The following is a 13,103-nucleotide window of genomic DNA, read 5'->3' as shown; positions in this document are numbered from 1 at the left end:
AACATACCTAGTATTCTCCAACACTTTCAACATACCTAGTATTCTCCAACACCTTCAACATACCTAGCATTAGTATTCTGCCTGCCCTGGTCCAGTATTCATTATTTGATGTCTGAAACTGAGGTCCAGTATTCATTATTGGATGTCTGGCTTAACTCGGCTTGAAAATCTATGGCAAGTCTTGAAAATGCCTGTCTAGCAATAACCAACAACCAACTACACACCATGGAACACAAAGCTTTTACTATCTCATCCTGGAACTTAAAAGGTCGGAGGTCATCTGACTTTGTCCTAAAGAGCAGGAACCTGGACTTCACCAAATACATTAGAAGTACAGACATTGCCATCCTACAAGATTCCTGGTATAGAGGAGACTGACCCAGTGGGTTACAGAGAGCTGGTAGTCCCATCCACCAACCTACCAGGTGTGAAACAGGGAGGAGGTGCAGGTGGTATGAGAACTAGGTATAAACCTAACCCACTCTGTTAAATTCATCAAAACAGGAACATTTTACATGGTTAGAAATAAATAATCTCAACCGAGAAAAATGGCCTCTTATGTGCTACCTATATCCCCCCCACTAGAATCCCCATACTTTAATGAAGACAGCGTCTCCATCCTGGAGGGGGAAATCAATCATTTCCAGACCCGGGGACATGTACTAGTCTGTGGCGACCTAAATGCCAGAACCGGACATGAACCTGACACCTTCAGCACACAGGGGGACAAACACCTACCTGGAGGTGACAGCCTTCCCTCCCCCATATGCCCCCCTAGACACAACTACGACAACATAACCAACAAAAACAGGTCACAACTCCTGCAGCTTCGTGGGGACTCCTATGGTAGGTATGCTGGGTATGTACATAGTCAATGGTAGGGTTCCTATGGTCGGTACACCTATAGCTCTGTCGCACGCTGGGTATGTACATAGTGGATGGTAGGCTTCGAGGGGACTCCTATGGTAGGTATGCTGGGTATGTACATAGTGGATGGTAGGCTTCGAGGGGACTCCTATGGTAGGTATGCTGGGTATGTACATAGTGGATGGTAGGCTTCGAGGGGACTCCTATGGTAGATACACCTATAGCTCATGTCTTGGTAGTAGTTCTGTACATAGTGGATGGTCGGCTTCGAGGGGACTCCTATGGTAGATACACCTATAGCTCATGTCTTGGTAGTAGTTCTGTACATAGTGGATGGTAGGCTTCGAGGGGACTCCTATGGTAGATACACCTATAGCTCATGTCTTGGTAGTAGTTCTGTACATAGTGGATGGTCGGCTTCGAGGGGACTCCTATGGTAGATACACCTATAGCTCATGTCTTGGTAGTAGTTCTGTACATAGTGGATGGTAGGCTTCGAGGGGACTCCTATGGTAGATACACCTATAGCTCATGTCTTGGTAGTAGTTCTGTACATAGTGGATGGTAGGCTTCGAGGGGACTCCTATGGTAGATACACCTATAGCTCATGTCTTGGTAGTAGATCTGTACATAGTGGATGGTAGGCTTCGAGGGGACTCCTATGGTAGATACACCTATAGCTCATGTCTTGGTAGTAGTTCTGTACATAGTGGATGGTCGGCTTCGTGGGGACCCTTACGGTAGATACACCTATAGCTCATGTCTTGGTAGTAGTTCTGTACATAGTGGATGGTAGGCTTCGAGGGGACCCTTACGGTAGATACACCTATAGCTCATGTCTTGGTAGTAGTTCTGTACATAGTGGATGGTCGGCTTCGAGGGGACTCCTATAGCTCATGTCTTGGTAGTAGTTCTGTACATAGTGGATGGTAGGCTTCGAGGGGACTCCTATGGTAGATACACCTATAGCTCATGTCTTGGTAGTAGTTCTGTACATAGTGGATGGTAGGCTTCGAGGGGACTCCTATGGTAGATACACCTATAGCTCATGTCTTGGTAGTAGTTCTGTACATAGTGGATGGTAGGCTTCGAGGGGACCCTTACGGTAGATACACCTATAGCTCATGTCTTGGTAGTAGTTCTGTACATAGTGGATGGTCGGCTTCGAGGGGACTCCTATAGCTCATGTCTTGGTAGTAGTTCTGTACATAGTGGATGGTAGGCTTCGTGGGGACCCTTACGGTAGATACACCTATAGCTCATGTCTTGGTAGTAGTTCTGTACATAGTGGATGGTCGGCTTCGTGGGGACTCCTATGGTAGATACACCTATAGCTCATGTCTTGGTAGTAGTTCTGTACATAGTGGATGGTCGGCTTCGAGGGGACTCCTATGGTAGATACACCTATAGCTCATGTCTTGGTAGTAGTTCTGTACATAGTGGATGGTCGGCTTCGAGGGGACTCCTATGGTAGATACACCTATAGCTCATGTCTTGGTAGTAGTTCTGTACATAGTGGATGGTCGGCTTCGAGGGGACTCCTATGGTAGATACACCTATAGCTCATGTCTTGGTAGTAGTTCTGTACATAGTGGATGGTCGGCTTCGTGGGGACTCCTATGGTAGATACACCTATAGCTCATGTCTTGGTAGTAGTTCTGTACATAGTGGATGGTCGGCTTCGAGGGGACTCCTATGGTAGATACACCTATAGCTCATGTCTTGGTAGTAGTTCTGTACATAGTGGATGGTCGGCTTCGAGGGGACCCTTACGGTAGATACACCTATAGCTCATGTCTTGGTAGTAGTTCTGTACATAGTGGATGGTAGGCTTCGAGGGGACTCCTATGGTAGATACACCTATAGCTCATGTCTTGGTAGTAGTTCTGTACATAGTGGATGGTCGGCTTCGTGGGGACTCCTATGGTAGATACACCTATAGCTCATGTCTTGGTAGTAGTTCTGTACATAGTGGATGGTCGGCTTCGAGGGGACTCCTATAGCTCATGTCTTGGTAGTAGTTCTGTACATAGTGGATGGTCGGCTTCGTGGGGACTCCTATGGTAGATACACCTATAGCTCATGTCTTGGTAGTAGTTCTGTACATAGTGGATGGTCGGCTTCGTGGGGACTCCTATGGTAGATACACCTATAGCTCATGTCTTGGTAGTAGTTCTGTACATAGTGGATGGTCGGCTTCGTGGGGACCCTTACGGTAGATACACCTATAGCTCATGTCTTGGTAGTAGTTCTGTACATAGTGGATGGTCGGCTTCGAGGGGACTCCTACGGTAGATACACCTATAGCTCATGTCTTGGTAGTAGTTCTGTACATAGTGGATGGTCGGCTTCGAGGGGACTCCTATAGCTCATGTCTTGGTAGTAGTTCTGTACACAGTGGATGGTCGGCTTCGAGGGGACTCCTACGGTAGATACACCTATAGCTCATGTCTTGGTAGTAGTTCTGTACATAGTGGATGGTCGGCTTCGTGGGGACTCCTATGGTAGGTATGGTGGTTCTGTACACAGTGGATGGTCGGCTTCGTGGGGACTCCTATGGTAGATACACCTATAGCTCATGTCTTGGTAGTAGTTCTGTACATAGTGGATGGTCGGCTTCGAGGGGACTCCTATGGTAGATACACCTATAGCTCATGTCTTGGTAGTAGTTCTGTACATAGTGGATGGTCGGCTTCGTGGGGACTCCTATGGTAGATACACCTATAGCTCATGTCTTGGTAGTAGTTCTGTACATAGTGGATGGTCGGCTTCGAGGGGACCCTTACGGTAGATACACCTATAGCTCATGTCTTGGTAGTAGTTCTGTACATAGTGGATGGTCGGCTTCGAGGGGACCCTTACGGTAGATACACCTATAGCTCATGTCTTGGTAGTAGTTCTGTACATAGTGGATGGTCGGCTTCGAGGGGACCCTTACGGTAGATACACCTATAGCTCATGTCTTGGTAGTAGTTCTGTACATAGTGGATGGTCGGCTTCGAGGGGACCCTTACGGTAGATACACCTATAGCTCATGTCTTGGTAGTAGTTCTGTACATAGTGGATGGTCGGCTTCGAGGGGACCCTTACGGTAGATACACCTATAGCTCATGTCTTGATAGTAGTTCTGTACATAGTGGATGGTCGGCTTCGAGGGGACTCCTACGGTAGATACACCTATAGCTCATGTCTTGGTAGTAGTTCTGTACACAGTGGATGGTCGGCTTCGAGGGGACTCCTATGGTAGATACACCTATAGCTCATGTCTTGGTAGTAGTTCTGTACATAGTGGATGGTAGGCTTCGAGGGGACTCCTATGGTAGATACACCTATAGCTCATGTCTTGGTAGTAGTTCTGTACATAGTGGATGGTCGGCTTCGTGGGGACTCCTATGGTAGATATAGTAGTTCTGTACATAGTGGATGGTCGGCTTCGAGGGGACTCCTATGGTAGATACACCTATAGCTCATGTCTTGGTAGTAGTTCTGTACATAGTGGATGGTCGGCTTCGAGGGGACTCCTATAGCTCATGTCTTGGTAGTAGTTCTGTACATAGTGGATGGTCGGCTTTGAGGGGACTCTTACGGTAGATACACCTATAGCTCATGTCTTGGTAGTAGTTCTGTACATAGTGGATGGTCGGCTTCGAGGGGACTCCTATAGCTCATGTCTTGGTAGTAGTTCTGTACATAGTGGATGGTCGGCTTCGAGGGGACTCCTATGGTAGATACACCTATAGCTCATGTCTTGGTAGTAGTTCTGTACATAGTGGATGGTCGGCTTCGTGGGGACTCCTATGGTAGATACACCTATAGCTCATGTCTTGGTAGTAGTTCTGTACATAGTGGATGGTCGGCTTCGAGGGGACTCCTATAGCTCATGTCTTGGTAGTAGTTCTGTACATAGTGGATGGTCGGCTTCGAGGGGACTCCTATAGCTCATGTCTTGGTAGTAGTTCTGTACATAGTGGATGGTCGGCTTCGAGGGGACTCCTATAGCTCATGTCTTGGTAGTAGTTCTGTACATAGTGGATGGTCGGCTTCGTGGGGACTCCTATGGTAGATACACCTATAGCTCATGTCTTGGTAGTAGTTCTGTACATAGTGGATGGTCGGCTTCGTGGGGACTCCTATGGTAGATACACCTATAGCTCATGTCTTGGTAGTAGTTCTGTACATAGTGGATGGTAGGCTTCGTGGGGACTCCTATGGTAGATACACCTATAGCTCATGTCTTGGTAGTAGTTCTGTACATAGTGGATGGTCGGCTTCGTGGTGACTCCTATGGTAGATACACCTATAGCTCATGTCTTGGTAGTAGTTCTGTACATAGTGGATGGTCGGCTTCGTGGGGACTCCTATGGTAGATACACCTATAGCTCATGTCTTGGTAGTAGTTCTGTACATAGTGGATGGTCGGCTTCGTGGGGACTCCTATGGTAGATACACCTATAGCTCATGTCTTGGTAGTAGTTCTGTACATAGTGGATGGTCGGCTTCGAGGGGACCCTTACGGTAGATACACCTATAGCTCATGTCTTGGTAGTAGTTCTGTACATAGTGGATGGTCGGCTTCGAGGGGACTCCTATGGTAGATACACCTATAGCTCATGTCTTGGTAGTAGTTCTGTACATAGTGGATGGTCGGCTTCGAGGGGACTCCTATGGTAGATACACCTATAGCTCATGTCTCATGACCAAGTTGTTTACGTTCCCCTCTTTGTCACAATCAGCCAATAGTGTCTCTGGAACTTATTTGTATACTTATTCCTTGTAGTGTTCTTTTTATTTATTTTATATCCAAGGGGAAGTGGAATGATCTCTACACAGGGGGAGACATGGAGCCTCAGAGGCCCCTGCATTTGGGTGGGGGAGGCTGTGACACTCTGCTGCCATTGTTGAGATCAAGGGGCATATCATATCTCTCACTTCACATCTGTGCAAATTGTCGTTGGAGTCCGTCCTGTCCTAGCAGTCTTGGTAGCTTAGTAGCCTTACCTTAGCATGAGGTCTGTAGCTTAGTAGCTTTACCTTAGCATGAGGTCTGTAGCTTAGTAGCCTTACCTTAGCATGAGGTCTGTAGCTTAGTAGCCTTACCTTAGCATGAGGTCTGTAGCTTAGTAGCCTTACCTTAGCATGAGGTCTGTAGCTTAGTAGCCTTACCTTAGCATGAGGTCTGTAGCTTAGTAGCCTTACCTTAGCATGAGGTCTGTAGCTTAGTAGCCTTACCTTAGCATGAGGTCTGTAGCTTAGTAGCCTTACCTTAGCATGAGGTCTGTAACTTAGTAGCCTTACCTTAGCATGAGGTCTGTAGCTTAGTAGCCTTACCTTAGCATGAGGTCTGTAGCTTAGTAGCCTTACCTTAGCATGAGGTCTGTAGCTTAGTAGCCTTACCTTAGCATGAGGTCTGTCGCTTAGTAGCCTTACCTTAGCATGAGGTCTGTAGCTTAGTAGCCTTACCTTAGCATGAGGTCTGTAGCTTAGTAGCCTTACCTTAGTATGAGGTCTGTAGCTTAGTAGCCCTACCTTAGCATGAGGTCTGTAGCTTAGTAGCCTTACCTTAGCATGAGGTCTGTAGCTTAGTAGCCTTACCTTAGCATGAGGTCTGTAACTTAGTAGCCTTACCTTAGCATGAGGTCTGTAGCTTAGTAGCCTTACCTTAGCATGAGGTCTGTAGCTTAGTAGCCTTACCTTAGCATGAGGTCTGTAGCTTAGTAGCCTTACCTTAGCATGAGGTCTGTAGCTTAGTAGCCTTACCTTAGCATGAGGTCTGTAGCTTAGTAGCCTTACCTTAGCATGAGGTCTGTAGCTTAGTAGCCTTACCTTAGCATGAGGTCTGTAGCTTAGTAGCCTTACCTTAGCATGATGTCTGTAGCTTAGTAGCCTTACCTTAGCATGAGGTCTGTAGCTTAGTAGCCTTACCTTAGCATGAGGTCTGTAGCTTAGTAGCCTTACCTTAGCATGAGGTCTGTAGCTTAGTAGCCTTACCTTAGCATGAGGTCTGTAGCTTAGTAGCCTTACCTTAGCATGAGGTCTGTAGCTTAGTAGCCTTACCTTAGCATGAGGTCTGTAGCTTAGTAGCCTTACCTTAGCATGAGGTCTGTATATAACAACATATTTACAGATGATTTTTTACTTTTTGGATTCAGAAGTAGGTTCAGACTGAACTCACTCGGTTTTGTGTTGGATGTTCTCCAGGTTTCTGCGTTTGCAGGTTTTGGTTTGTTAAAAGAAAAATAAATCTGGATAGTCCTTCCAGGTAATCTGGTTCAAAATAAGGTTTTAGGTTTGAAATTTAGATTTGGAGTGAAGGTTTTGATGTAGAGGTTTGTATCCTATATAAAACATTTTTTTTAAGTTTTCAAAGTTCATCCAAATAATTTATTTTTTTGCAGGAAAGTTCAGAAGCCCATGAGCTCATGACCTTTCTTCTCTTGCTGTCCTTTCCTCTGATAGGTTGACTCTCAGGGCAACATCCTCCTGACAACCCTGGAGATCCACAACGAAGTTGGCGCCGGCAATGAGATCACAACCAGCATCACCGAGACAACCACACGGAACTCCACCTCCATGATATTCAACCAATCAGGCCTCCAGTACCGAAAACCGAGTGCTCTGAGTGGCCGGGAGAGAAACGCCCATGCTCACGTGAAGAAGACACGGCTACGCAGGCGGTCCTCTCAATTCCTAATCAAAATCCCCAACCTGACGGACGTGAACTCCATCGATAGATGGTCACGGGTTGTCTTCCCCTTCACCTTTACCCTCTTCAACTTCATCTACTGGCTTTACTACGTCAACTAGTGGTTCTCAAGCCTCTCCTCAGGGACCCCCAGCCGTTACATTTTAGAACCACTTTCACTCCTTAAACTTCTCTTGTTTCTCTAAAGAGTAAAGAAACCCATCTGTATTCGGAGGACATATGACTACGCAGTCCATACTGAGTGCAGAGAGACACTAGAACAACACTGAGTTGTGGGGGTCTCTTGAACTGTACGTTCAGACGAGCAGAGACGGACGCTTTGTGGAAATACTGTCCTTCTGAACACTCCTCTGTACAAACAAGAGGGGGACACAGTAAATGGGATGGGGTTTTCAGAAGTGTTATTTACTTTGATTTATGCCAATTATTGTGACTCTACCCCTTATTTAAGTGTGAGAAATTCATTGAGCTAAAACTCATTATAAACTGAATGATAAATTAATTTAGTGTACTATTTATCATAGTAGCCCGTTATAAATTAATGATAAATGAATTTAGTGTACTATTTATCATAGTAGCCCGTTATAAACTGAATGATAAATTAATAATGGTTTATCTGTTGGGATATTACCATTCCAGTCATGTCTATGTTTTATGGACTGTCAGAACAGGATCATATGTACTGTACAGGGTTGCATATGAGCTGAATATTATAATCATATAACAGTCATGAATAATCATGACTAGTCATGTACTGAATCACTTTTGGATACTAATTCCATTGGCTTGGGTCTGACTATTCTGCAAACGATTTACTTTAAAAAAATATATATAAGTGCTGAAGTAACCTCTATGTAATCTTGATCTATATTTCACTGTACATTGGAGGCACGTAACCCACACCTCAGTATTACTGTAGTTCATAGGTCACGCCTAACATCCACACTGCCAAGATAAGCATGTCATGGAACCCGAATCATCCATTTTTATTCATTCAACGAGACTTACTTTTATTCATTTTACAATAATCAATCTAAGTCATTTACCTTCCCTGAGTGAAATGATGTTTTCTGATCACAAGAAAACGTGTGTTCCCATCTGCTGTCATGCAATGCTCAATCAAGGCTTTGAAGTGGACCTTACATGTGTTGGCAACACAGTAGGCTCTGACCTTCGTCCGACCTAAACTGTACCCATATCTTTATGAATAGCCTAATGAATTTTGAATGATGTTATTTTTTACAATGTACATACACACCGTAGCCATAGAAACCACAACTCAGGTTCTGAATGGAGAAGTTCCTTATCACAGTACACATGATCTATTGTCTGATTGTGTTATCACACAGTATTCCTATACATTTCCCTATGATTGGTTTGTAAATGTAGCCATACTATATACTACACATGACTACTACATTATGTTTCTCAGTGAAGTATCCTGTCTTTTAAGACCTCAGAGAACTGACACTAGGGGTTCTGCTCATACACACGACAACATCCCTCTGGTCCAAGACAGACATTACACCTTAGAGGCTCTGTATAGGGAATAGGGTGCTGTTTGAGATGCAGACAGACTTTACACTAGACCACCCTACAGAGTCTAGACCCCCCTACAGAGAGTCTAGACCCCCCTAGAGAGTCTAGACCCCCTAGAGAGACTAGACCCCTAGAGAGACTAGACCCCCCTACAGAGAGACTAGACCCCCCTACAGAGAGTCTAGACCCCCCTACAGAGAGTCTAGACCCCCCTACAGAGAGTCTAGACCCCCCTACAGAGAGTGTAGACCCCCCTACAGAGAGTGTAGACCCCCCTACAGAGAGTTTATACCCCCTACAGAGAGTGTAGACCCCCTACAGAGAGTTTATACCCCCTACAGAGAGTGTAGACCCCCCTACAGAGAGTGTAGACCCCCCTACAGAGAGTCTAGAGCCCCCTACAGAGAGTCTAGAGCCCCCTACAGTCTAGACCCCCCTACAGAGAGTCTATACCCCCCTACAGAGAGTCTAGACCCCCTACAGACAGTCTCATTTTGAGTGTGATTACATATTTAGGCTAGTTGAGCTGGGAGCATTGAGCATGATTACAGAGAGAGTAAGCATGCCATAGAACCCTAATCATCCATTTTTATCCATAACAGAGACTTACCTTCATTCATTTCACATAATCTTAATCATTTACCTTCCCTGAGTGAGTAGGACATGAAAACACTTTTAAATTATACTTACATTATGAAACATGTATACAAATTGTTATTTTGTCAATAGTACAACAATTTGAATAAAGAAAGGTGAATGAATCCCCCATGAGTCATGTGTTTCTACTCTGTACCTGATTATGTGTGTGCATCCACACCACATATTACAGTATGCTGTTACTGACCCACATACAGTAGGACGGGCTGTTACTGACCCACATACAGTAGGACGGGCTGTTACTGACCCACATACAGTAGGACGGGCTGTTACTGACCCACATACAGTAGGAAGGGCTGTTACTGACCCACATACAGTAGGACGGGCTGTTACTGACCCACATACAGTAGGAAGGGCTGTTACTGACCCACATACAGTAGGAGGGGCTGTTACTGACCCACATACAGTAGGACGGGCTGTTACTGACCCACATACAGTAGGAGGGGCTGTTACTGACCCACATACAGTAGGACGGGCTGTTACTGACCCACATACAGTAGGAAGGGCTGTTACTGACCCACATACAGTAGGACGGGCTGTTACTGACCCACATACAGTAGGACGGGCTGTTACTGACCCACATACAGTAGGACGGGCTGTTACTGACCCACATACAGTAGGACGGGCTGTTACTGACCCACATACAGTAGGACGGGCTGTTACTGACCCACATACAGTAGGAAGGGCTGTTACTGACCCACATACAGTAGGAAGGGCTGTTACTGACCCACATACAGTAGGAAGGGCTGTTACTGACCCACATACAGTAGGACAGGCTGTTACTGACCCACATACAGTAGGAAGGGCTGTTACTGACCCACATACAGTAGGAAGGGCTGTTACTGACCCACATACAGTAGGAGGGGCTGTTACTGACCCACATACAGTAGGAAGGGCTGTTACTGACCCACATACAGTAGGAGGGGCTGTTACTGACCCACATACAGTAGGAGGGGCTGTTACTGACCCACATACAGTAGGAAGGGCTGTTACTGACCCACATACAGTAGGAGGGGCTGTTACTGACCCACATACAGTAGGAAGGGCTGTTACTGACCCACACATACAGTAGGAGGGGCTGTTACTGACCCACATACAGTAGGAAGGGCTGTTACTGACCCACATACAGTAGGAGGGGCTGTTACTGACCCACATACAGTAGGAAGGGCTGTTACTGACCCACATACAGTAGGAAGGGCTGTTACTGACCCACATACAGTAGGAGGGGCTGTTACTGACCCACATACAGTAGGAAGGGCTGTTACTGACCCACATACAGTAGGAAGGGCTGTTACTGACCCACATACAGTAGGAAGGGCTGTTACTGACCCACAAAAAGTAGGAGGGGCTGTTACTGACCCACATACAGTAGGACAGGCTGTTACTGACCCACATACAGTAGCAGGGGCTGTTACTGACCCACATACAGTAGAAAGGGCTGTTACTGACCCACATACAGTAGGACAGGCTGTTACTGACCCACATACAGTAGGAAGGGCTCTTACTGACCCACGTACAGTAGGAAGGGCTGTTACTGACCCACATACAGTAGGACTGACTGTTACTGACCCACATACAGTAGGAAGGGCTGTTACTGACCCACATACAGTAGGAGGGGCTGTTACTGACCCACATATAGTAGGAGGGGCTGTTACTGATCCACATACAGTAGGAGGGGCTGTTACTGACCCACATACAGTAGCAGGGGCTGTTACTGACCCACATACAGTAGAAAGGGCTGTTACTGACCCACATACAGTAGGACAGGCTGTTACTGACCCACATACAGTAGGAAGGGCTCTTACTGACCCACGTACAGTAGAAAGGGCTGTTACTGACCCACATACAGTAGGACAGGCTGTTACTGACCCACATACAGTAGGAGGGGCTGTTACTGACCCACATATAGTAGGAGGGGCTGTTACTGATCCACATACAGTAGGAGGGGCTGTTACTGACCCACATACAGTAGGAGGGGCTGTTACTGACCCACATACAGTAGGAAGGGCTGTTACTGACCCACATACAGTAGGACGGGCTGTTACTGACCCACATACAGTAGGACGGGCTGTTACTGACCCACATACAGTAGGACGGGCTGTTACTGACCCACATACAGTAGGAAGGGCTGTTACTGACCCACATACAGTAGGAGGGGCTGTTACTGACCCACATACAGTAGGAGGGGCTGTTACTGACCCACATACAGTAGGAGGGGCTGTTACTGACCCACATACAGTAGGACGGGCTGTTACTGATCCACATACAGTAGGATGGGCTGTTACTGATCCACATACAGTAGGACGGGCTGTTACTGACCCACATACAGTAGGACGGGCTGTTACTGACCCACATACAGTAGGAAGGGCTCTTACTGACCCACGTACAGTAGGAAGGGCTGTTACTGACCCACATACAGTAGGACTGACTGTTACTGACCCACATACAGTAGGAAAGGCTGTTACTGACCCACATACAGTAGGAGGGGCTGTTACTGACCCACATATAGTAGGAGGGGCTGTTACTGATCCACATACAGTAGGAGGGGCTGTTACTGACCCACATACAGTAGGAGGGGCTGTTACTGATCCACATACAGTAGGAGGGGCTGTTACTGACCCACATATAGTAGGAGGGGCTGTTACTGATCCACATACAGTAGGAGGGGCTGTTACTGACCCACATACAGTAGGACGGGCTGTTACTGACCCACATACAGTAGGACAGGCTGTTACTGACCCACATACAGTAGGAAGGGCTGTTACTGACCCACATACAGTAGGAGGGGCTGTTACTGACCCACATATAGTAGGAGGGGCTGTTACTGACCCACATACTGACCCACTGTTTTCTAGTCATGAAATCTATGCAGCCTACTTAATCACTTGTTATAGCTGCTGTTTACAGGCCTCCTGGGCCATATACAGCATTCCTCACTAATGTTCCTTGAATTCATATTGGACCTTGTAGTCATGGCAGGTAATATTCCCTGGATCAGTCATACCCTGGATCAGTCATACCCTGGATCAGTCATACCCTGAATCAGTCATACCCTGGATCAGTCATACCCTGGATCAGTCATACCCTGAATCAGTCTTATTCAGGATCAGTCATACCCTGAATCAGTCATACCCTGGATCAGTCATATCAAGGATCAGTCATATTCAGGATCAGTCATACCCTGGATCAGTCATATCAAGGATCAGTCTTATTCAGGATCAGTCATACCCTGAATCAGTCATACCCTGGATCAGTCATATCAAGGATCAGTCATATTCAGGATCAGTCATACCCTGGATCAGTCATACCCTGGATCAGTCATATTCAGGATCAGTCA

General features: G+C 46.4%; 1 protein-coding gene across 1 annotated transcript in view; it reads left to right on the top strand.

Moving 5' to 3' along the window:
• The window catches only part of LOC118382349 (gamma-aminobutyric acid receptor subunit beta-3-like), a 94,674-nt gene extending 84,842 nt beyond the window's left edge, over positions 1-9,832 (top strand). Inside the window, exon 9 of the mRNA XM_052475749.1 lies at positions 7,324-9,832. Within this exon, the coding sequence (XP_052331709.1) occupies positions 7,324-7,671 (348 nt within the window). The 3' untranslated portion in view covers positions 7,672-9,832. The remainder of the gene's footprint in view (positions 1-7,323) is intronic.
• Positions 9,833-13,103: the final 3,271 nt, after the last annotated feature.

The sequence above is a fragment of the Oncorhynchus keta genome, chromosome 22 (genome assembly GCF_023373465.1).
Source record: "Oncorhynchus keta strain PuntledgeMale-10-30-2019 chromosome 22, Oket_V2, whole genome shotgun sequence".
In the NCBI taxonomy this organism is placed as follows: domain Eukaryota; kingdom Metazoa; phylum Chordata; class Actinopteri; order Salmoniformes; family Salmonidae; genus Oncorhynchus; species Oncorhynchus keta.
Note: the sequence above shows the minus strand (reverse complement) of the source record. Positions and strands in the feature narration are given on the sequence as shown.